This window comes from Sitophilus oryzae, unplaced genomic scaffold, assembly GCF_002938485.1.
Source record: "Sitophilus oryzae breed Bouriz unplaced genomic scaffold, Soryzae_2.0 scaffold_1494_pilon_pilon, whole genome shotgun sequence".
NCBI classification, from domain to species: domain Eukaryota; kingdom Metazoa; phylum Arthropoda; class Insecta; order Coleoptera; family Curculionidae; genus Sitophilus; species Sitophilus oryzae.
Genome location: NW_022146163.1, coordinates 1,417,784 through 1,444,692, shown reverse-complemented (window position 1 = coordinate 1,444,692; position 26,909 = coordinate 1,417,784). Strand labels below are relative to the sequence as shown.

The following is a 26,909-nucleotide window of genomic DNA, read 5'->3' as shown; positions in this document are numbered from 1 at the left end:
TATGTGGGTAATAATAACATATTTTTGACGCGCTCTCAATTTATCTTACTATTATCATAGTTCTGGAAATTTTATATGGTAAAAAAAAACTAAAAATCAAAAATAAAAAGTAAATTTTTTATCCTAATATCTTTCTCAGTAATAATAAAACGCTTTCCACCTTTATCGTTGATCCTTTATTAGAAATATGCTAGTAAACACAATTTTTCCCTTTTCTTCACAAAATGGCCGCCAGAAAAAGGCCTCGTTTGTACTTCCAACATGGATTCTTGACAATATGACATTTTTGTGTCAATAGCAATGGTTAAAGAGCAAATATGCTTCATAAGTAGCTACTATACAATATAAAATATTAATAATTAATATCCGTCATGTTGTCATATTTCATGGTTACGGTAAGTTTTTCCTTAACAACAAGGATGACCTATTAAATTACCAATTAAGTGCCCTAAATACCTACATTCTTATAGCTATATTGATTTGAATGTCACATGGTTAATTAATTCATGTATTGTATATGTATTACATTACATATTATATATCAAAGTGGCAACACTGCAGAAGTTTAGATTTACGTTGATTGACACTATTGACAGCATGTGAGCACGATGATGTTGATGCAATAACAGAACTATAACAGAACAATTTAATTCTGTAACTGTAAGTTACAGGAACCTTTATAGAACTTTAGGCTATTTAAACGTTTCATTTCATGCAAATATACACACCACCACCTGGACTCAAGGCCAATCAACATGATATGGGCAAGGCAAATATGGCGGCGAAGGCAGCGCATTATTAAATTGTTTACCTTTAGCCTGAAAGGCCGGTAGTGGTAAAAGCCTCTGTTACTCTAGTGAGGATGTATTTATGGCTACTGCTTACACTTACTTCACTATAAGTAAAATATTGGAAAAAGAATCAAGCTTTTTACATCGAAAAGATCACAGAAAGATATTGACAACATTGACATTTGAAAATATAAATGGCCTGGATGTAAGTCTTTTTTTAGGTCACAACTGACCCTCACATACGTCAGAATTTATTATTAAATCCATCTTGTTCAGAATATCCAATATTTTATTGAAAAACTATGCAAAAAAAAGGAATTACGTCTTTACCACAATGCCCTATGTAATGAGAAAGAGTAAAGAAAACTAAGCTAAGCGTTAGTTTTACTTACGAACCCCCAAAAAGGTATTTAGTTTTTTTTTCTATATAAAATCTTGAAACACATATTATATTTTTTAGTTATCCTCACCTATTATAGTTTAAAGTTATTCCCATTAGTGTAATGCTGCAAAACATAGAAAAACTATTCCATATTATTTGATCCAAGCCAGTGTAGTTTATAATTCCAAGAGCATTTACCAAGGCTTTTACTAAGACAAGTAACTTCCTATACTGTCCATAATAGTATATATTTATTAAACGTTCAGTAAATTCTAAACTATGGTAGGTAAGTGTTTGGAATTGAATATTTAGTTTACAGTACGTCTGCTGGATCTGTGTCTATGAAAGGAATGCGGACAAAAAACATTTAAATAAACAGCAATATATTTTATACGTCGACTTGACGAGTACGTCACCGCAAATCGCTCCGCCCACTCATTTTATTGGCTACTTGCAAATTTGTCGAATTTTTATTGATGGGACGCGCCGTCTAATTTTTTACGAAAAACATCGAGAGAATTTCGTTTCCCCTCTCACGGATACCCCGTAGCTACAGAACGAACAGACGTACTGTATATCGCTATTTTCTGTCATATATTTCTGGTTATTTCTTTTTCCGATGATTTTGAACACCCTATACATGGTACTTCAAGTTTGAATATTTTAACACTACCTATTTTTTGAGAAAGCAGACCATTTTATAAAAAGTAACTAACTGATGTTTTCATAAAAGTAATAATACAAAAAATTCCATACTTATGTGGAGAACTTTAGACTCTTTTCTTAGAACTTAGAAATATTACGTAATCTAACCCGACATTGTGTGAAAAATGTCTATTTGGAAATAAAATAAAACAGGGTTTAAAATACGCGCCAAATAAAGCACTTCTATCTCCGCCATATTGAAAAAGGTTGATGGCCTTGTGTGGAGGTGGTGATGTGACAACATATTTGTAAACATAACCTCAAAACTTATTTAACAATATTTTGGTACAATTTTGGTACCTGTTGCCTTTCTGTTTATAGTTGTTTAGGATATTTTTTAACGGTGATTTCATAAAAGGTATGTTGTTATTAGGCATAATTCCAGATTAATTATTTGTTTAAGTTATTGTTTTAGCATTGTTTTAACAAACAAAAAATGTATAAAATAGTCGAGACAATAGAAAAAGGTTCTAAGCAACTAACCGTAGTCCCCCAGGCTTGGGAACAAGAAGGGATACTTTTTTGGCCAAAAATGAAGGCAGAAAAACTTATTAAAATAGGGACGTCTATCCCTGAAGATTCCTGGTTCCAAATGAGCTGTAAATTGAAAAGAAGAGAATTGGAAACATATGAAACTGCTGAAAAGGAGTTACGAGCTATGCTTAAAAAAGAAGATTCAACTGAGTCAGAGGAACCAGAGGTAGTACCAAGGCCAAAACGAGTTAGAGTTATGCTCCCCAAAAAAAGCACATCTGGGTATGACTTTAACGAAATGGCAAATTCCAAAAAATGGAAAATTTTTAAATGAACACTATTGCTTAATAAACTTTCATAAATTTTTTTCGTTTGCCTCCGAAATGCCCCACTTTTTTTTACTTTCTTCCATTTACCACTAAAAGACATTATTACTACTTTAAACAAGACGTTCTCTCGGACGTTGCCCAAAACCTGTACACTTAAAACAAAATGGAGTCAATAATAATTGAGATATTGTACCTAATTCTGTAGCGTTTTTATAAGGAACAAAAAAGATGGAAAAACAAAAATTTGCTTTATAATTATTGTATAAGAACTACATTATTATTCTATAAAATAACCTTATAGAGCTGCTCCCTTTTAAGTTCGATAGCAGCTTCCATATTTGCTATTTGGTATTCGTAGCATAATCGTCACATACCAAACTCTTATACAATAGTTCTATTAAGACTGTACAGGCGACATTATGGGATAATTGTATAAGAGTTGTACAGGGTGTGGTTTTGTCCTTTTGAGCTCTATTTTGCATCGGCTTTACAATAATTTGATTCTATAAGCACGTTGCTGTAAAATTATGTCACAGAGCATCCTTATAGAGCAAATTTTACACTGGTCTTATAACTGTTCTATAATATATGCCCTAAGAACGTTCTTGCAATGAGTTTAAAGAACAATTCAGTTCTTGAAAACAAAATAGTCTCATATGCTCCATTAATACAGTAATTTAGTGTCCTAGATATATCTATAAAACTTTAATAGGATATAAATGTTCTATTAGCTTAAATTTATAGAACAACTTTGTTAGCTGGGTTATCTCATCCTAAATTATGTTTTATCGACGATATGTAAACTTAATTTAAGTATTTACAAATATAAATAACATAAAAAAGATGTCATAAAATGTTGGTTTTATAAAAATTTTGCAGTCCTAATTTTCTTTTCAGAATGCATATTTAGGAACACAGAATAGGGTTCTACAGATAAATGTATAAATTATTTTGGGGTAGAAAATCTACATACTAACGTCTCTTTGAAGGAATCGTTGGACATCATTGATGGTAGATCGCGAGGTGACAAAACATTTTTGGAAAGAACTTCCCTGCCTCTTAAAGGAGTGATGAATCTCTTGAGGTGCTCAATACGGATCAAGCCGGAAGGCAGAAACACTGAGTGCCTACGGGTAGTCATGTTCCATGGCTAATATTACTGTAGATTTGCCCAATAATTATAATTATATTCTTCTTTTTTATTACAGTCCCCACGATAACTTCTTTTGTTTAAAGCGAATATATACATAGAACTAGCGTGTACCAGCGATCATTCGTCATGGTGATAATAAAGCAAAGCAAGAATTTCCATTAACATACAAACTGGATAAAATTTTCTCACATTATTTATGTCAGCATGAGAAAAAACAATATGGCGATATTATTATATAACTTGGTAATATTTGAGGGGTAGTCTCATCTCGTTGGAATTTGACTTTCCAAAAATCCGTTTGCCAAAAATAAGCTTTTTACATCAAGCAGTTTAAGCAGAATCGTGGTTAAGAAATTACCCAACTTTTTGAAACACCCTGTATTATTTTTTAAAAAATTTCAAAATATGTAAAAAAACCAAATAAATTATGCTTGTCCAAGCGCTTTCCCGAAAGACTAACCGTTTTTTAAATAACAAATATTGTAATATTTGAGGGGCGTTTTCACCCTCTTGGAATTTGAGATTCGAGAAACCCCTCCTTATCGAACCTCTACACCCCACAATCAATCCGTTTGCCAAAAATCAGCTTTAAAAGTTAAGCAGTTTAAGCAGAATCGTGATTACTCAATGGTCATATTTTATGAAACACCCTGTATAAATTTATAGAAAATCTTAAAATATGTAAAACAACAAAATAAAATATACGTGTTTAAGTAAAAACTCACCGGTTTTTAAATAAAAAATATTTTAATATTTGAGGGATAGTTTCACACCCTTAGAATTCGAGTTTCGAAAAATCCCTTCTTATCGAACCTCTACACCTGTCCCCTCTATAACAGGGGTATGATGGGTTATAGATTGTGTGATGACTCAAGGAAGGGGGGCACAATAGATCTTTAAGGTCGCAGTGATTAACTCCCCCTCTTACTCATTCTACATTCTAGATCCAAATACTTACTTTTTTATTTTTATTTTTACAATTTTCACAAATTATACTTCCTAACACTTGAATAATTAAATAACAAAATTTTTTCGTATACTCGCTATTTAAGCTGGTGTATTTGTATATACCAGTTGTTTACGATATTCTCCTATGGTGCAGCACGGAGACTACACCAGTGGCGGCTCGTGACCCGTGTGACTGGGTAGGCGACAACATTTTAGTTGCGTCTATTTGCCCCCCCCCCCCCTTAATTGACATAATACCCTAGCCCAGTTTGTAAATATATGTTATCTCTGGGTTAAAAACATAGCTCAAAAATATTTAGGACAAAACTAAAGCAAAAATAACAGCATTCAACATAGTGACATAATGATTGACATAATGTACAAGTATAGTTTTTATTAATCTATTTTATCTATTACTATGGAGTCACTATGGAGTACATCATAAAATTTTATTTTATTTTTATTTATTTACGCAAACTTAAAAATTGGTGGTATTGAGAGAAAGAATAATTATGTTTTATATATTAAAATGATGAGTCGGTCTCTTAATAAAGGAAAGTTATTTATTATTATATCAGTAAAATCATCAGATTGTTGAAGAGCTGTGAACAGATCTTTTTAGATTGAAAGTAAGGTAAGTGGCGATAAACGTTTATTTTCCATGGAATCTCTACTATAAATTTTAAAGCATTTCATCACAAACATGAAAAATGTCTCTCAACCCAAGTACTTGTAAATGGTCTAGTAACAAACAAAACAAACAATTTGAAAGCCTTTGGAAATATATTTCCAGGATTATTATCCTTAAATTATTTTATAATCGAAATTATTATGTCTATTATTAATACCTACAATTTATTCATTAATTTATGTTGGTCAATAACATTTTTTGTTTGTTAAATCACTATTAAATGCGTTGGAAGTTGGAAATGTATCAACATAACAAGTTTGTTAAATCAGATGTTAAATGCGTTGGAAATTTTTTATAGGATTCTTTAAATTTCGGATCCGCAAGAGATAAATAAAAATAATTGAAACATACGAGTACTTATCTGCAAACCTTATTTCTAAATGTATAACAATGTTATCTAATATTTCATAAAAATAAAATTCGCAAAGATATTTGACTTAGCCGCTTTTATTAACATATCGAATTGAAATAGCACTGAGACTTTTCTGTAATATCTGTTGTATCGTCTTCTTGCACCGAATAAAATTAACGCGCTTTTTTATTTTTTATTTTTTTATTGTTCTGAAATACGAAAAAAAATCCCCTTAACTTCACAGCCTACCGAGCCAACACGACTTCATGCGAAGGCGACTGGAGATTACGCCTAAGCCCCGCCTTAATACGATACAACAACGACTTACGTCGCGTCGCTACCTCACGATGAGTTAGACAGAAACAGAAGACTGTCGTACGTAGTGCATCGACTCTGATAGTAGGCGATGTAGAAATCGCCGAACAAAGGCACTCCAACGATCAAAATTATTTTGTTTTCTAACGGAGCGGCACAGTCAGCGGTCAGCGTACGCTAGCGGTAGTGAATATGTTAATATAGAAGACCACAAATATTAAAATAATATTGATTATTAAAACACATTTCCGTGTATTAACAGTATTTTTATGTATTGGCAACATTAATAGAGTAAATAATGTAATGTAATAAATCGCTTAAATTCTGCCAACATCTCAGGGTAGGCGCCGCCTACCTTGCCTACCCTGACGAGCCGCCACTGGAAAACACCAAGCCTTAAGCCAATTACGAAAAACTAAATAACACAATACAAATTTAAAACATGCTTTTTTAAATTATACAACCTCTTTAAAAGATCTGAAGCAGACCTATCTTAATTTTTTTTGTAAATTTATGTAATAAATATAACAAAAACACCGCTTACTTGTGGGATCTTTAAACTCCAGAGCGTTGCCTATGAGCGGCAGGCCGGGCACTTTGTTCACCCATCTCAATTTCTCGTAGAAGGCCAGTCGCTTTCTCCATTTGTCTATCAACCAAATTGCGGCGAGGGTTACGACCGCGTAAAGAAATAGAGACGACATTTTAACCGCACCAATCGCACCGACTGACGAACATCTAGCCACTCCAAAAAACAGCAGCCTGATGCACTCCCACTTTGTTTATAACTGATATTATTGTCAATGGTACAGAGCGGACTCGTGTAGTAGAAAGTCGTTAAACCTTATCGCTGTATGCGTATATATTTGTTTTTAACTTACATACATTTAAACATATACAGGGTGCTACAAATTCGAGGTACGAGCATTGGTATCTCGGAGACCGTAATAGATATGAAGATGGTTAAATTGGGGCAAAGTGGCCTCCTTGGAATGTTCACCAAGATGCCATCAAAAAAGTTTTAAAAATTTCAAGAATTGCTGAGTTTTTTGCAAAAAAAAAACGGAATTTTTTTGAAAATCAATTTTATTTCTTCCTGTCGTTACTTTTTAGAAAATCAAAAAACTAATTGTACATTCTCATAGCCACTTTATTATGGTTATCTGATGGTATTTTTAGATTTTCAAATTGGCTGATAATTTGTGAGATACAGAGGTTAACTTATTTTTTTAAATACGGACCAGCATTTTTTATTTGAGGTTTTAAAAGAAGTATAATGATATGCCACACTTTATATTTTTTTTTGTTTTGGGTATCTTAACAACAAAATAAACTATTTAATTATTATTTAAAATAATTTCAAGTCCGACTCTGTTTTTTTTAATTATTTAATCTGATTATATTCATCGCAACAATATTGATCAGGGCTGATTAACATTGAATAAGGAAAATCGAACCAATTAGAAGATTCAAATAAATTATATCCAGATCAGCAATTTAAAGATATTATTTTAACTTTTTTTATTGTGAATTTGAAATCTCAGTATGTGATCTAATAATATGCCTAATATTTATCGTAATTAATTATAAATAAATTAACTTTTACAAACTAGTTTCTAATGCTCTACATGTTCGAAAGGGTTTACCACCCTCCCTATTTTTTTATTTATAGCTCTTTGAACTTTCTTCTTATACTTTCGAAAGCATTTTGTACCCTTTATTGCAAATGTTGAGATGTATTGATTTCACTTTTACAAATGACGTGAAGTAATGTATTCATTTGTACATATATTCTTTTTTTATTATTTTATTGCAATTGATTTTCCATATTCAATGTTTTACCCCACGTCATTGTTAAGTTTGAAAGCTTATCAATGTTTTAACGATGAATAGATTAAATATTAAAAAAAACAGAGCCGGACTTGAAATTAGTTTAAATAAATTGTGTTCAAATGTCCGAAATAAAAAAACTATTAAGTGTGGCATATCATTGTACTCAGGAGACCAAGTTCTTTCAAAATCTGAAATAAAAAATGCAGGTCCGTATTTAAACAAATTAAGTTGGCCTCTGTATCTCACAAATTATCAGCTAATTTGAAAATCTAAAAAACTATCAGATATCAGCCCTCATCAGCCCTTATAAAGTGGATATGAGAATGTGCAATTAGTTTTTTGATTTTCTTAAAAGTAACGACAGGAAAAAATAAAATTAATTTTCAAAAAAATCCGTTTTTTCCAAAAAACTCAGCAATCCTTGAAATTTTTAAAACTTTTTTAATGGCATTTTGGTGAACATCTCAAAGCGCAACTTTGGCCCAATTTAACCATGACCGTATCTATTACGGTTACCGAGATATCAATGCTTATACCTCGAATTTGTAGCACCCTGTATAGATATCAGAAAATATTTACGGTTTTAAATATAATTTTATTTATTTATTTATGTGTACTAAAGACTTAGAATTATTAATGTTCGAATTTCAAGATTGTACGCCATTAAATGTAATTTATTTATACTTAGTGTGGAAAAACGTTACTAATAATAACTTTGATTATATTATAAATCACCTAGCCAACTGAAAAAGTAATTTGCGTTAACATCCAAATAATTAGTTTAACTACTTTTCAAAGTCAACTGGGTCTTGTAATGAAACATGGATTGTCATATTATAATACATTTTATTTTATAAAGTTTACAGTTTTTTGAACAATATGATGCTGAAAATGATTGATACATTAATTTAAGTACATCTTCAGTTTGCCGATTCCATTAAGGGGCACCTTTACCCTGCAAGAAAATATATTAATAATAATTATAAAATTAATTATTAGATAGAAATGTTTTGCAACTTTAAGAATATCTGATTTTTTTTCGTAAACCTTTCCTTGGAGTATTAATCCAGTAAAATTGTATCGCCGTATAGAGAGTGAAAAAAAAATACGGGCAAGCTGATTTTTTCAGAGTTTGTCAGCGACTGTCTTCTGAGTGTAAAATTAACAAAATCGGAAATTTTCCCCTTGCGGTTTTTGAGAAATAGGGGTGTTTTTTTTAAAACTGTACTACAACAAAATAATTAGACGCAAATTGTACATAAGAATATTCTCTATAATTTCGCCTAATTAATTTTTTTTATAAGTTTATTATTTCCGGACTTAGCGGCCGTTTCATGAGCCCTTTGGTGTGGTTTTCAAAAAGTTTGTTTTACGGCAAATTAACCCGTATGAAAGTAGTTCATAATAAATGGACAAGCAACTTTTCCTCATGATTTTTTTTTATAGCTTGATTATTTTTGGAGATAGCGTCCAGTTCATGAACAAATTAGGGTAGTATTCAATGTTACTTTTTTTCAGCAAATTCACCCTAGGAAACTCGTTCAAAATAAGAGTACATATACCTTTGCCTTATGAACTTTTTTTGTAACTTGACTATTTTTGGAGATAGCGCCCAGATCATAAACAAGTGGTAGGTCCATCACACAAAAGAAGACGATACAATTAAAAAAAATCATAATATTCATTCGCTTGATGAATTCCATGTTTCGTTTTGGGGAAATAAATACATATCATAGGGAAGTTTGCATGTAATTTTAGTATGAACACCTTTAAGTTGGTAAATTTGTACAACTAAACAAAAATTATAAAACTACCCCAATTTGTTCATGAACTGGACGCTATCTCCAAAAGTAATGAAGCTACAAAATAAAGATCATGAGGAAAAGTTGTTTGTCTATTTATTGTGAACAACTTTCATACAGGTCAATTTGCTACAAACAAACTTTTTGAAAACCACCCCAAAGGGCTCATGAAACGGCTGCTAAGTCCGGAAATAATAAACTTACAAAAAAATTAGGCGAACTTATGGAGAATGTTCTTATGTACAATTTGCGTCTAATTATTTTGTTGTAGTACAGTTTTAAAAAAACCACCCCTATTGCTCAAAAACCGCAAGGAAAAAATTTCCGATTTTGTTTATTTTACACTCAGAAGACAGTCGCTGACAAACTGAAAAAATCAGCTTGCCCGTAATTTTTTTTTCAAGTGACAATTTTATTGGATTATATTTACTGTACCCGGCCATGGTTCCAGGGGTAGTGTATCGCCTGTTGTACGAGAGGTACCGAGTTCGATCCCTAGCCAGTACGGTAGCTTTATTTATATATCTAAATAGAGTGACCTGTGAGCCGCCACCTCTAGGAAGGCAATAGCAAACCTTTAAGTATAATATTTGCCTTGTACAGGGTGGTCGAAGTTGGTCTGTTTTAACAGAGAAAACCTAATTCCTGACTAGATAGAGCAAAACCGACATAGATGTCATGGGCTCGATTGTTGTTTAATGGCGTAAACCGCCTGTTGATATTTTCACTGCCAACTGAGATATTATTGTCTTTTTGAATTTTTTACCATTTTGAAAATTGCCCATGACTTATTGCCCATACTAAAAACGTTATTAAGGCACTTATTTAGGCACGATCCAGTGGCGTAGTCAGTTTTTTTCTATGCTTGCTCTTTTTGTCAGAAATAAGAAAAAATATAAATTTTTAAATGGAAATCATAGTTGGCTATGAACTTAAAAAAATGCTGGCGTTTTGCCCTTTCCAATGATCTAAAGTTATGGACATCTATTTCTAAGAATGAGAGAAATATTAGGTTTTTGATCTTTATATCGAAGCGGGCCTTGATTTTGTGTTGACCTATTTGCCTAATTATTTTTTATCACAATTTAATATTCTACATTATTATTTATCTGCATAATTAAAGACTCTTGAAAAGGTATCTTAACATTCTATATTAGTATTAGTAATTACAATTGAAATCGATACAATAAACAAGGAATAAAACTAAAAAAAAAGTATTTTTTGAATGACGAGTATAGTTTTCTAAAAAAAATAATCAAAGATGTTCAAACTGAGCATCCCCTTATTGAATACATAATAAACATCTTTTGCGCACAGACTTAGAACAATTTATTAGGCGAGCTGGTGTAATAAGTCCAAAAGCTTGCCTAGTAGTCTTCTGTAATTCTTCTCTCGTCCCAATGGTTCTTCCCTTATATATAAGTCTTTTTATTTTGCTTTCTCCCATAAAAAAGTCAAAAGGAGTTACATCACAGGACCTAGCAGGCCAAGATATGGAATCCTTTGTTCCAACCCAGTTCTCTCTAAATTATCCATTTAATAGTGCAGTTGTAACACTGGCTATTTAATTGTAAATGGTAATACTAATATATAATGTCGATTTACCTTTTCAAAAATCTTTAATTATGCAGATAAATAATGATATAGAATATTAAATTGTGATAAAAAATAATTAGGCAACTATAGGTCATCACAAAATCAAGGCCCGCTTCGATACAAAGATTAAAAACGTAATATTTCCCTCATTTTTAGAAATAAATACACATAATTTTATATCGTTGGAAAGGGTTAAACGCCAGCATTTTTTTATGTTCATAGCCAACTGTGGTTTCCATTTAAAAAAATATATTTTTTATTATTTCTGACTAAAAAAGCAAGTGTAGAAAAAAACTGACTGAACCACTGGATTGTGCTTAAAAAGTGCATTAAGAACGTTTTTACAGAATTTTAATTTTATTATTCCGGGAAATACAAAAGTTATGGGTAGTTTTCTAAATGGTAAAAAATTCAAAAAGACTCTGTATCTCGGTTGGCAGTGAAAATATGAACAGGCGGTTTAGGACATTAAACGTTTCTCAGAAATCGAGCCCATGACATCTATGTCGGTTTTGCTCTATCTATTCAGGAAATAGGTTTTCTCTGTTAAAACAGACCAATTTCGACCACCTTGTACAGCGACTTATCTAGTTCCTTACAGATTCGGTGATAAACTGTAAGTCCCGTGTCTTGTGAAATACTGATAACCATAGACTTAAAATAAAATAAAAATAAAATATAGACTACACTATTTACATCTCAACGCAGTCAAACAATCTTTTTTGTACACATGTTTACTTCTGGGTACAGTCGACCGAGCCTTCCTCATCCAGCCTATGTTGTCACGTCTTTAATATTATCAATATTTTTTTTCTTATTATACACATATACTGAGATATTAATACTACATTTTTATAAAGTAGGTTTTAATATTCCATAGATGTATTAAATAGTCCTTATACTACTAAATTATAAGTCGGACACTATTTGAAAAGGATAAGTTCTTTACAATAAGGCAACACCGATTAGAGGTGAGGTCGCCTGTTCATTCATTTATTACCTTGTAGTACGTGTCGCACGTGTGCGGTAAAGCTTTGTTGCCGCTATCTCCCCGGTTGTATTAACGCATTTTCTTAGCTTGTAGTCCTTAAGTGTTTATTCTATTTACTTTTTCTGTTCAAGAACTCTAAAATATGGTTCGCCAGTGCCAAATTTGCAAGAAATTTGACTTAAATAATCCATTTAAGTCTTGAAACGACTTTCGACCGGTAGGCCGTACTCTCAATTTACCCATTGGGAGTCAGTGGCGTTGTTGTAGAAAGGCGCTTATTTAGATAATATTTTAGTAAAATGTAAAATCTGATTTTTTCTCTTACATAATCATTTATATAAAGGTTTTTGTAACAAAATCATAATTATAACCTTGTTAATAATTAATAATGTTTTTATTAAAAATATATTCCGGTTTATTCTAAAATTATCTTCAGAATCTAAAATAACATACAAGAATTTTAAAATGATATTACATTATGAAACAATATTTTTTAATATACCGGGTCGTCTCAAAAGTGGCTCACCCCTATAACTTTTTTATTTTTTCAGATAAAAAAACAGATTTGTATGTTAGTAGGTTATGCTGATAACATAGGGAGTCTACGCTCTGTATTAATTATGGCTGTTGATTGAAGAAATTCAATTCTTTTAATCAACGGTATGGCACTGTAAGAAGAAATATTTGCTACATTTTTTTTCTCTTGTAAAATAATCCCACCTCGCATAGTTTTTGAGAAAAAATGTTTTTCCTAAGCTAACCTAGTATTTTGTTGTCACATCAGGCTATTTAAGAGCATAAACTCTAGTATGCGTTAATAATCTAGTTGGCAAAAACGTCGAATGTTAGTGTCGTAAAGGATTCATAAATTTCAAGTTAATTAACGTTCGGGTTTATTTTGACTTAGATTGATAGATTTATGAAGTGCCGTGACGTCCTTGTTGCTCCAAGTGATGTTAGTGTCGTCCGCAAAAAGACATATTTTACCACCAATGTTTATGTTAGCAATGTCGTTAATAAAAGGAAGAAACAAAATAGGGCCTAGTACTGAGCCTTGAGGTACTCCACATTCTATTGGCTTGATAGAAGACAACGTGGTATCCACCCTCACAAGTTGACTTCTGTTGTTTAGATACGACTTAAACCATTCGAGAGACGTTCTCCTGAATCCATAGTGCTGCAGTTTATTAATTAGGATCTTATGATTTACACAGTCGAACGCCTTATAAAAATCACAGAAAATTGTTGCTGCAAAATGATGGTTATTTGTGGACTTTGATGTTCAGTATTTTGTAGTTAAACAGAAAAGATAACAGCCTTTTTTTAACCAACCTTTCTATGATCTTAGATAGCGTTGGAAGAAGTGAATTGGGCGATATTTAGAAGCTTACTCTTTGTCTCCTCCTTTATGCCGAGGAATGATTATTGCCGTCTTAAGACATTTTGGAAAAATACCATTTTGGAATAACATGTTTATTAAAATAGTTAGGTGATTCAGGAAAAAAATCGAAAATGTTTTCTCAAAAACCATGGAAGAAGAATTGGTAGTCGTTGAAGTTGCAAAATAAGTAGTCATTTTCTAAAAGTAAAATGTTGAAGAGATAGTTCATTTCAACAAAATCTGGCGAAATGTTTCCGATAAAAGTATTCTAAAAAATATTGTATTTTTATTTTTATTTAAAACTGCTATTGCTATTACCAATGGTTAACTTTTGATCAAAAAACGAAAAAAGCAAAAATTGTGTGTCTGGGTAGTTCACCGGAATAGTTTTTTACCCCGTAATAATCTCTCTCGGATAATATCTTCTCAGCTCGGGCTCCCACTCCTCTCACTGGAGGTTCCATCCCGTGAATTAGGCGGTACACTTCCGATTTCTGCAAGTAGTCCAGGTTCTTTGGCGGCGGCTGGTACTTTAGAAAGTTGATGCTGCAAAAGAAAAGAAAATATATCTTTGCTTGAAATATATCAAAGGATATTTTTTATTGGGAACAGATAAAAGTCGGTATTAAGTACACGTTACCTTGCTGAAATACGGAATGGTATTGGTATAAACCAGTGACAAAATTGAATAACAGTTCCTAAATTGTGTTGCTGAGCACACAAAAATTAAAAATACGAGGTACTGATCATTGATCCAATTCATAAAAATATTGTTCCACAAATTTTAATAAAAAGAACTGACGCGTTTTTTTTTGCTATCAGGTTCTTCCATTAAAATTTGTGGAAATTTAAACGGTTGTTTTATTGGAATACCCAGTTGAAAATGGATTTCCATCAAGTAAAGGTCACTACCTAATATGGTAAGCTAGTCTTGCAATTTTATGTTTTGAAAGATGATATTTATGTTGCAGTTTTATTTATTTCATTACATCAGTAGCAAAGGCATTTTATTTACTGCAACTTTTTCATAGCAACATATTCTTAGTGCTGCAGAATTTTTACGGGCAAATTTCCCAGTTGCTCATTTCCTGAGCACCAAATTAAGTTTAAGTATTTGATAAATTTTACAAAATCAAAATTCTTGGGTTTTGCAGCAAACCTGCTTTTGCATTATTAATTAAGAGGTCATGATTTTCTTTAATTTTATAACAGTATTAAATAATTTCTTGTTAAGGTGCGTACACATACAGCAAACGATGACGAACAATGTCGGGCGAATGGTAATGTTAAGAATTATCTAGCGATCATCGTTTGATATACCACCTGCGGTGCTATTCTTTACATCGCTTGCAAGTTTACTTATACACAAGGGCGTAGATAAGGGGGGGGGGGGGGGGTACTGGGGGACAGTACCCCCCCCCCTGACGCTTGACGAGATACGAGAATTGAAATAGTCATTGACTATGAAAGGATTTTTTTAAATTAATATCCGACATATAAGAACACTTTGTATGCTTTTAATTATGTTGATTTATCGTTTATAATATCTTCGACCTAATTAAAAGCACACAAAGTGTTCTTATTGGCCAGGACAGATTAGTGGGCTTAACTCTAATCAATATCCATAAAGATATTGAAAAAAATGTTGATGCTGTTATTGATAGGTTTTCCAAACAGCGTAATAGAAAACTTGATTTTGTTTTGTAGTTTTATTTATAGTTTATAGTTTTTATAGTTTTTTTTGATAGTTTAGAGATTTTTATTTATAGTTTATAGAAAATTAACTAATAAACGTCGTTGTTTCATTTTTGTTTATGTTATTTACAAATCTATATTTTAATTTTTGTGTTATGTTTTTATATCTTTTTGAAGACAAAAAAATCGCCGTCGTTTTAATTCGACAAAAAAATTCCGACGGTGATTTTTTTTGCGACTTAATCATAGTACCACCCCCATAGCATACACCTATCTACGCCCCTGCTTATACACATTATATGTATTGTTATATTGCTTTCTCGGAGAAATGAGTGATATTTTAAGATGCGAGTGGTCAAGAATAGCTCCTCTGGTAAACGAACCCTTAGTGAAAGGGAATGGGAACACATCATCCGAACAAATTCGTTCGTAACCGGTTTGTTGAGTGTCTAAATTTGAAATTAACATAAACAAATTTATTCTAATAAAAGTGTTATCTTTTAGTTACTACTTACCATGACATAAGCTGCTTTACTTGGCACCATAAAGCAATTGGATTCCCTGGAACTGCACACAATAAAAATCATGCTGTCGCACAAAAACTCGTAATAAAAATTGGATATTGGCAATGTAAATAAAATTATTATAATTGTATACTATATTTAATTTTCAGTAGAAAATACTTAGATTTAGTGTTGTTTATTACATCATAAATCTTTATTGGATCTATTGAAACATTAACGAAATATACATAAATTTCAATATAATTAATATTACTACTTTAATTTACTAATTAATTTTGCAAAATAGCATAAAACTTAGTAGTATTATTAAAGTAATAACTAAATGTATTTCCAGACATATTATATTACCAAGTTATATTATCAAAGTAAAACAGTAAATCACCACAACGCACCAAAATTTGCAAAATTGCAAAATGGATCTGTTGATGATACTAACATGGTTAGAGAAACGCGCGTCCAGTGTTTTTGTGTATTGTGGTGATTTAGTGCTTTATTTTGCTGTTGTATCACTAAAGGTTCGAACCCCCGAGTGTAATAAGTCATATTATGCCAAGCAATTTTTAATTTCTAATAATGTTCAAATTAATTCAAATAATCAGTATTGATTAGCACACATTGTTCCGTGAAAACATAATTACTCATTGAACATCACTTAATTGAACACAATTTATCCAAAAATACTTTTTTTGTGCGTTACACAGCAACAAATTTTAAGAACAGATATTGAATGACATTTGGGGTATCAAAAATATATTTTGATTGATTTTTTGAAGAGTGAAAACAACCGTCGCCCCTACCTAAAATATAGCAGAACTGTTTTATAATTTCAACGATAGCTGATTTTGATTTTTGTCAAAATGTAAAGTTCTATAGTAATTACTACATCTTTTATCCTATTTTTTTTTTATTTTTTCTTATAAAAAATTGCCGCCTGGCATATTTTTGAGAAAAAAAAATGTTTTTTCTACAAACGTCAGTAAAAATGTAATTTTTAACACATGTGACATTATGTCACTGATGGTAAATGGTAAAAGTCATTTTAGGTCTTGTGATTTACTTTTAACACTGAAGCGATAACAATTACCCTATCAACCATAAACTTCATAATTAATTTGATTTCAGAATGACATATTATGAATTGCGAGCTTTTTCCCGCGACTACGTTCGCGTTACACCTCGAATCGTCCATGCATGCATTGATTTAAATTTTTTTCGCCAAAATTCACGGCAGACGTGGCAGACTCAAAGCAGTAGTGGGTCAACTAACAGGGCATTGTAAGCTGAATATACATCTAAAGATAATGGTTATAACAAAAATTTACCGAACTTACTTAAAATTAGTTAATTATGTACTGCAAAAGAATAGAAGCTCAAAAATAATAAGTATTAGAACTACCTGTCATGCATTCAATTGTTTTCCATAATTCAAAATTATTTATCATGGTATCATGAAAATTGCTTTCTTTCCAAATAATAGATTACATTTTTCAAAAATAATCATAATTTTGTCAAAAAAGTTGAAAAATTTAGGAATTTACCCAGTGGTTAATTTAGCCGTGAATAACTTTTGAAGGAGTAGGTTTATCGAAAAATTGTACGAGATCTTTTTTGTAGAGCGTTCAATTCTGTATAAGAATATGTAATTGTCATGGCTGCGAGAGAACAAGATCAAGAGGAAAAAGATTATTTGCTAAAAGTGGCAAATTCCTATATAATTTAAATGGGAAATAACTCGTCTTTGGGGCAAGGTTTATTGTGAATGCCTCGAAGAATCAAATCTAAATTAATTTAGTTTCCTGTTTGGATTCTACCCAATCTTCTGATGTATAAAAAAAAACTTTTTTATATTTCTCTTTCACTGACTCCATCAGACTATTTTTCATGACTCATCCAGACTATTTTCCAGAAATGAACCCCCCAGAAAAGTATAGACATTACTAACATATTTACACTGCCTCAATCCAGTAACAAAATAATCTACCCTACCTGTAAACTGGCTTGCCCTTATCGCCCCACGGCCACACCCGATTCCAATGATCGACCTGAAAAAACGAATCCATTTAAAGCACCGATCGTGAAACGTTTGCCTACCCTTTCGTTTTGCCCATGATCACTTCCGAATAGTCCTCGATGGTCTTGCAGATCTTCTCATCGGACATTTTGGGCGTCTTGAATTTCGGAGTTGCATCTTCCGGATCCGACCATTTCCTGCCGCCTGGAAGAATGATGGGTCTCTGAGTCCAGTCCATCTGACTTCTTCGTTCTTCTTCTTCCTATGTGGTTTGGATAGGGCAAAGGAAAATAATGAACTGAGTGTTAGTGCCGAATGATATTTTTGGGGCCGAGACCAAAACAAAAATCGAAGCCAATAAGCTACGTCATTTTTAATTGTTCGTGTTTTTGGAGGGTTATCAAAAATAAATTAGACGTGATGTTATTGAGATGTATACTTAATGGCATTTGTGTAGATACGTCTAATTAATAGAGTTATTGATTAAGTTTTATAAATAAACATGCTCTGTTCGGTATTTGTGATCAAATAAATAAAGTAATTAATTTAAAAATGTGTTGTGGAAATTATTTGTGTTTACATGTTCTGTAATATACAGGGTGGCGCACCTCATTCGCCTCGATGAATTATACGAAAACGGAACGATGTAGAAACGAAATATTTTATGGGTATATGTGGGAAGGCAATTTGCATAATTTAAAATCATTTTGAAATGTACAGGGTGTGTCAGAACTAAGATCCATACAAAAGTTAAAGTTTAATTAAGTTAGTTTTTCTTATGAAACACACACCCGCTATTTTATTTCATTTTTGGATTCCTGGACATAAAATAAGGCATTTATTATAAGGGTGTAATATGTTTATAAGCTTTGGTTTTTGAGATATTTAAATATGCATGCTATAATAAAAAAGTTTGGCAACACCTTGTACATTACTTTTCAGAATTAATTCTTGTGCTGACTTTCAAGCCAGAGAAATAAACTTTACTAAAAAAATTTGATTGCTTCCTTAAATGTATACAGGGGTATCAAAAATTGCTGGTCTATTTTAAATATCTATTTTACATAAAAACTTCGTTATTTCAAATACAACGCTATGTATTTTTTTAAATAAGTCGAAGCAGATTTAAATGCTCTTTCAAATTATATTAGGATTTTCTGTACCTATCTGGCTCAGATTTTGAATAAAAAGCGATTTTTCAATAAAATTGTAATCAAGATGGCTGATGTCGCCATGGCAATTTTCTAGTGACACTCAGTAGCTATTTTCAAAATTGACATTAGTTTATGGACTTTATGTAAATTTATAGGTTATTTCTAATTAATTTACCTACAATAAGGTTAATAAGTAAGTATTTATTATTTTATCAAGAAAAATGAAGCCGCCATGATGATATATGTTACTAGTGATTTTATTTTGTGAGGACAATTGCTTGGGTTGGCCTGAAGGGTTTATGCTCAAAGATATCCAAATAGAAATTTTCTTGACAAGAGTTTTTTTGAAATACTACTTTTTCTATTTCGCAGAGCTGATAGTATGTGAAAAATCTATTAGGCAGAAACCTATAGTTGGAAGTGAAGAAAATAAATTTTCCTTAATTGGTTCTTTTATAGAAAATCCAATATATCTACGCAAGTTATCGTAATATAAATCAAAGAATTACTTCTTTATTTTTCTTCATAAAATAATAAATACTTATTAAACTATTTTAGGTAAATTAAAAAAAGTTAACTGTTATAAATTTAAATAAAGTCCATCAAGTAATGTCGATTTTGAAAATAGCTGCTGACTGTCACTAGCAAATTGCCATGACGATCAGATATTTAAAGATATTTAAATATCTTTAAATATCTGACAAACCAAAGCATTTAAACATATTAAACCCTTAAAATAAATATCTTATTTTATGTCTAAGAATCCAAAAATTAAATAAAATACAGGGTGTTCCGTAAATAAATATAACTTTGGTATGGATCTTAGTTCTGACACACCCTGTACATTTGAAAATTTTAAATTATGCACATTGTCTTCCCACAAGTACCCATAAAAAATTTGGTTTCTTCATCTTTCCGTTTCCGTATAATCAACCGAGGCGAATGAGGTGCGCCACCCTGTATACGATTTTAATTTTAGAAAATTATTTATAAATATTTAGCGATAATTACTAAACGATACTATTTTCACAATTATTGGCTTTGCGTGTTTACAATTGAAACTTGAACTACCCGTATAACCAGGCGATATAGTAAACCCAAGCCTATATAGATTAGTTTCTTTGCTATAAAGATGTCTCGATAAAGACTTCATATGTAAAGCATATTTAAAGAATACTCAAATATTTCCTTTACAGACATGTTCTGTATTTAATCTTTATAGCGACCATAAAGCACTGCCTGTATATTTCTCCTATAGAGAATAGATGATTGATATTTATAACGCACATAAAGAATCCTATATAGTATCGATAACGCATAAATACAGATTCTATACAGTTTTTCGATGACAATATTCACTGTTACGAAAACTTTACTTATCCTTTATTAACTCTATACAAATTTGTATAGTTATACATAGTAAATATACGCTGGTCCTTTACAACTTCATGTATTTTATATATCTATAATGATATTCCGCTGGTGCATCATTTCTGGGGTTAGAATCATTTTAATAGGCCAGATACAAAATGTGCTTCTCCGCGTTTCTTCAACATTCTACTTTAACATAACGGAAGAAAAATGTAAAATTTTAAATCTGTGTATTTTCCACAAGTTGAGTTATTGAAGGGCAGGTCATACCTAATATATCTAAACAATAGAAGAAACTTCCGCGGGGTAATTATAATAACGGTACTGATACTGCTGGTCACATGGTCACATTGGGGGGTAACAAGTAACAAGATGAAATTTTCCCATGAACACCCTTGATGAAGTTACAAAACTTGATGAAAGTTTTAAAACTGATAAAAACAGTAGTGTACACGAATTTGTAAGTAAAAATATAATAAAAGAGTAATCAAATTTTCAGTAATTTAACTTAAATCGTCCTAATATAAATCGCATCTAACCTATAGGTTTGATAGGCGTCCTTTACAAAATATATATTAAAATATATCTAGAAAATTTTTCCCAGTGTTACCTGAATTAGAAAAGTTATGTTTAAGTAAATACTTAAACATATCGTTTGTAGTATTTTATGCCTTTAGAATATTTATATTAATATTTGGAATATTAATACTACAAATAAGGATATGTTTAAGAATTTACTTAAACATAACTTTTCTAATTCAGGTAACAAGAAAAATTTTCTATAGATTTTAATACATATATTTTGTAAAGGACGCCGTCAGTATGTATATCGGTACGATAACGAATCGACAAATTAACTATATTCAATCTAAATCCAGAATGTATAGTGGCGATAAAGTATCAATACAGGCCAACTTTATTCAGTACAGGCTAGACTGTATTCAAATACGTATCGTCGCTGTACCAAAAGAATAAAGGCTGCCTTTACCGACTAAAGATTTTAATATAGGCTCGATAGAGGTTCTATACTGTTTGGTTATACGGGTATATATATAATTTTGTAGTCAAATTCTTTGCTTTCTCTTTTGGCTATTACCCTACGACAACTAGGAGTCATTTTGACATCGCAATCAAATTTATCGTATCCAAAAACACCTGGACGCCAATTTTTATTCAAATATCGACTATGGTTCGGAAATTATTTGGAAAAAAACCGAAATAAAAACGAAACTTCTCCACCCTGTATCTCCCAACCGAAGCATTTTAGGATATGCATTTATACGAACTTTTTTACTTATTTTTATTCGCTGAATATGCTCCCAAAGTTTCCCGAATACAATTCGGGCCACCCTGTATAACAAAATAACGTTATAAACCAAATAATTAATTATTGTTTATATACAGGGAGTCCCAATATTCCGTGGACATACTACATGTTTAAATGAAAATGAAGTAATGTTAAATAAAAAAATAGATGATATAAATTTAATATCATTATCTTATAAATTACCTTTTGCTTTTTAGCCATCAGCTCTTCTTCCCTTATTTTTGTCTCTCTTTCTTCCTCCGTCAAACCTTCATAAGGATCGACAATTTTGTTTGTTTCCTCTTCTACATCACGTTCATCGTCATATTTTTCAACAACTCCATTATCTTCTTCGAGATCTTCAATATTGTGGTTTTCATCTGCTTCGGCTTCTGTAATGTCTTCCTCGGCATTTTCAGAAGTTGAAACATTCTCTGGCGACTCTAAAAAAATTAAAATTTAATTCAGTGTTCTACAATAAACTGTAAGTAGAGGGAGATGGCCGATTCTGCATCCTCCTCCTTCTCCTCCCGTTGGCAGAGAGTGGCGTAAATCAGGTAGAAATGGTTAAAATACGCTAATAAACAAGAATAAACAGGTTTAAAAAGAAATAACCGCTTTAAAGTAGAAATAAACAGGATTGAACAAAAAATTAATAGGTCTGTTATTTTAAGCTAAAAAGCGCCCAAGCAACACCGTTCAAGAGTATATACGTTTAATAAACGTACTATCCGTATAAATATCGTATATTTTTTTAAAGGTATAAATAATATACGTATTTTTATATTACTTTTTTATATGCAAAAGATATGCAACGTATAATATACGCATATTAAAGGGCTTTATTTTCCCTTAATCTTAGTAGATACGTTTATTATACTGAACATTATTATACTGCTTTTTAACGTATATTCGAAACATATATTTTAAGTATATAATATTTCGATTTTGGCGCCAAGTCAGTTATATTCGTAATGTTTGAAAAGTTCAGACACAAAGGGCATAGTAAGTCATTATCAAACTATTTTTTGTGATTTTTTGATAAATTTGAACCCCGATATAAAAATATTGAAAAGAACTGAATTTCACAAACGTATGTAACCAGTATCAGTAAATTGTATAGAAATGGTATATAGGCTACATATACGAAACGTTTATTCGACACTATAAAATCTAGTCACGTGATTAGATCTACCAATCATATCGTTAGACTTTTTACAGCAGATGGAATCTAAATGGAATACGGTATACGTATATGAAACCTATACTCGACACTACAAAATCTAAGTAAGTGGTGTACAAATCTAAGTACGAGGGTAAGTTTTAAATTTATCAATTATAACCTTTTATTTAACTTCACATATATGTATTTGTGTAAACATTTATATGCATGAATATGTTCATGTTCAATGACAAGTTTTTGCAGTGCTGAGCATAGGTTTTGTAAACGTATACTGTATACCGTTTACATACCCCTGTTGCAAATTAAAAAAGCAATTCGCGCAAACGCTTTGTTAAAAAACAAACCATTCTTAAACCTATTTTTTTATTACTTTTAGTACATGGATTAAATAAAAACTTGTTGTTAGAAAGTTATTTATTACACCCTATCAGTAATTGTATAATATATTGTTTGCTCTTTCTCCATTTTATAGAAGCTGTCAACAACTGGATTGATTTAAACGATTTTGTAAAATAATATTCTAGTCGTATAACAAAGAAAAAATGTGAACGTATGTATATATTATTTGTCAGTTTTCTTATTTTAAGAATTATGATATATGTTTTGTTTATTTTTATTTCAGTAATGTACGGTATATGTCTCCAATTTTTAAGATGTTATTAAAGAAAATTTCCAATTAAGTTTTTTATACTTATTCATTAAAAATCCTACCATTAACCATAAAAAATGTATTAGGAAATTAAATTTAGTAATTTAACCACCTTGCATTATTGTTTTTATTAATAGGAAGAATTTTTGATTTGGTTTGACTTTTTAATTTTAGGTTACTTAAAGATTGCAATATTATGTTATATACTAGGTATTATGTCACCATTATGTAGCATTTCTTAAGTAACCTAAGGTTTGTTTATACTGGTTCAAAAATCCTTCATATTAATGAAAAACTATAATGCTAGGTGGTTATATTACTATATTTCATTTCCTGGATACATATAAATTTGTATGTAAAAATAACATTTAATAAACGGTTCTGTTTCACGTATAAATTTATAAAGAAAAATAACATTTAATACAGGTATTTGGTCTACGTGTAATCCTAGTATATCATAAATTGCTAATATCCGTTTACCATCTTGTATAATATTGGTATATGTATATACGATTATAAAAGGAATATAGAAACCTTAAATATATAGGTACGTTGAAGTCGCGGACATTTTGCAGTTTATTATACGTTTCACATTCTTTGTCGTATACCTAGATAAGACGGACGGTATTAGATCAGTTTAAACGTATAATATACCTTTGTGTGTTGCTTGGGCGGTTCAAAGCAGTTCAAAAGCGGTTCAAAGCGGTTCAAGCCTGTTTGTTCTTCAAGATGCAGAATCGGCCATCTCCCTCTACTACTGAATCTTCCCCTATATTATGGAATGTTAAAGCTTTAAACTAATTTCTTTTTTATTGTATGTAATGAAGGCTTAATCTATGCAATACAATGATTTATTTGCGTATTTATACAGGGTGTTTCTCATAAGTCACTCACCCCTATAACTTTTTATTTTTTCAAATAAAAAAACGATATTTCGTATGTTAGTATACAGGATGAGTCTTAAATAAGTGCAAATATTTTCAGGACTGGTAGATCTCGGTAAAAGAAACATATTTTCGCTTTGCGAGTTATTTAAGTTTGGAAATTAAAAAAAAAATTTTTTTTTGAAAAAAAATTGAGAGCCACCGGATTTTTTCTGTATTTGCTTCTTTTTTAGTGCCGTAACTACAGAGTTAAGCCGTAACTATGGTAATCTCAGAGATTAAGAAATTATACCGTGGGAAAATTTGCGGTGAACAAGCAGTTCTAAAAAGTTTTCGGAAAATATACAGAGAAATTTAAAACAAAATGCACGATTTTCAACATCTTTGTTTGCGAAAAAAAAGCTCATACATAGACGTGTTCCTGGGGTCGTAATATACCACCCCTGAAAATATTTGCACTTATTTAAGACACACCCTGTATAACATAAATTTAGACGAATTGACGTAATCAGTTGTTCTCGGTCACTTCCTGTTTCAGAGGAAATGACTACATTTTCGATTTTTAAATGACACCCTCCTATTTTTTACTTTATTCGATAGAAATGACACTCTGAATAGAATGACATATCACATATCAACTTTTGACATTTTCGCTTAAAAAATCGTATTTTAAATCTCAATCAAATATTTCGCAGATTACGGTTACGGGGCGATCCAACGGCAAAAGTTTAACTATAAATTAATGAAAATTTAGTAACAAATAATAGTGAAAATATCATGTGACTGACTTAGAAACTAAAAATTCACTAATTACTGATAGATTAATAATATTAGTAGTATTCTTCCATGACTGTTAAAACACTAATTTATAACCAAAGAGCCTTGGAAAAATAGATCTGATCGTATAATGTTTTTCGTGTCTTGTCTTGGTGGGTTAAAAAATACCCAAATCGTATTTTTAATCATATCTCAATTATTATTTTAAATGGAACGAGGGTGACTCATTAGCATATTTCCAAAGTGTTTCTTTACTCGGGAAAAAAAATAATAATCCGTCAATAAAATTATAACCCCAAATCAAATGACACTGACAATTACTAAAAATAATATGCATCAGTAATTTACGATATGTGGTAATGACGTCACCAATCTCTCATCTGGTTGGCAAGTAATTTTCTAACCTTCAATTTTTTCCAGCATATCTTGAATTTCTTCTTCAACATCGTTTTCAGAGACATTATCTTCGTAATTATCTTCTTCAATGTGATTAACTTCAATTCTGTGAGTTTTTTCAGAAACGATTTTGTTTAATTGCTGAGTTACGGCCTCCAGTGTCACTTGGATCGCGGAAGGTAAGTTGGAGAGAGCTAAGAGTTGCTTTTGAACAGCAGCCAGTTGGTCTTCTAATGATAGGGATGATTCGCAGATGACAGGGTCGATATGAATATCCAACGGAGAAGGTTTAACTAAAAATTAATCAAAATTTAGGAACAAATAATAATGTAAATAACATGTTAGTGGCTATAGAAACATAAAATTCACTAATGCTGCACTTTGAACTGCTTCGTTTAAAGCCGTACACTGACTTTTTGAGGTTGAAGAGTCAGTCGAAAAATGGAATCAAGCCGAGAAAATTTTCACAGAATAATTTTTTTACAATTTTCGAAGAGAGCTATCTTAACAAAAATGCCTTGTGTAGTTGTAGCTTCTGTTTTCGACAATTACGCACCACATCAGTCGACAATTTTTCGTTGGCATGGATACATCATAAGACACGTCCACCAATATCGACAGTCACCCAGGAAAACGTCCATACCCTACGTCAGCTGACCCAAGAAGATCACATAATGGTGAGATTGAAGCATCATTGGGCATTTCAAAAGCAAAACATTTTACATGAAGAATTAACTGTAAAAAATAGTTTCTCGTTGGATACCGTATCTGAACAGAAAGCAATTAGAGTCATTAAGAAATCAGTTAGAGTCAGGATTGATGTCAAAAAACTCTACACCGGTTTAACGCAGGAACCTCAAAAAAGATCTACAGTATTGTCAGTGTTTGTGAATCCTGGATCCGTAAATCGGCTGTTTGGATGTTCTGAGATCAACCTAAACCGAACAAAAGAAAGATTTACGTTCTTGAAGTGTTTCCAAAAAGATGGTGGCGACAACTGTCTCAAAAGCGAGTCATAAAGCAACAATTCCTATGCAAAATCGAAGAACTACTGATTGGTACAGATCTATTTTTTATCAGAAGTAATTGCTGAGGTTCAACAAAACCAACTCTCAACGACGAACGATCCTCCTTCATGACAATGCAAGTTCCCGCACAACTCCAAAAACAATTGAGTTTTTAAAACAAGAAAACTTCGACTTGTTGAACTAACCTA

The 26,909-nt window shown here is 31.4% G+C and overlaps 2 protein-coding genes across 7 annotated transcripts in view; both read right to left on the bottom strand.

Moving 5' to 3' along the window:
* The window catches only part of LOC115877484 (cytochrome P450 4c3-like), a 30,695-nt gene extending 23,737 nt beyond the window's left edge, over positions 1–6,958 (bottom strand). Inside the window, exon 1 of the mRNA XM_030893661.1 lies at positions 6,685–6,958. Within this exon, the coding sequence (XP_030749521.1) occupies positions 6,685–6,844 (160 nt within the window). The 5' untranslated portion in view covers positions 6,845–6,958. The remainder of the gene's footprint in view (positions 1–6,684) is intronic.
* Positions 6,959–8,799: 1,841 nt separating this feature from the next.
* The window catches only part of LOC115877483 (uncharacterized protein PFB0765w), a 32,716-nt gene continuing 14,606 nt past the window's right edge, over positions 8,800–26,909 (bottom strand). Inside the window, exons 9-15 of one of the 6 annotated variants that reach the window (XM_030893654.1) lie at positions 25,702–25,986; positions 22,009–22,247; positions 18,054–18,235; positions 17,949–18,004; positions 15,954–16,005; positions 14,139–14,289; positions 8,800–8,928 (exon numbers count right to left, since the gene is read on the bottom strand). In XM_030893654.1, coding sequence (XP_030749514.1) covers positions 8,911–8,928; positions 14,139–14,289; positions 15,954–16,005; positions 17,949–18,004; positions 18,054–18,235; positions 22,009–22,247; positions 25,702–25,986 — 983 coding nt within the window. In that variant the 3' untranslated portion in view covers positions 8,800–8,910. Of the gene's footprint in view, positions 8,929–14,138; positions 14,290–15,953; positions 16,006–17,948; positions 18,005–18,053; positions 18,236–22,008; positions 22,248–25,701; positions 25,987–26,909 lie in introns of those variants that run through there. The other 5 variants (XM_030893655.1, XM_030893659.1, XM_030893660.1 and 2 more) reach the window with 5 other exon arrangements.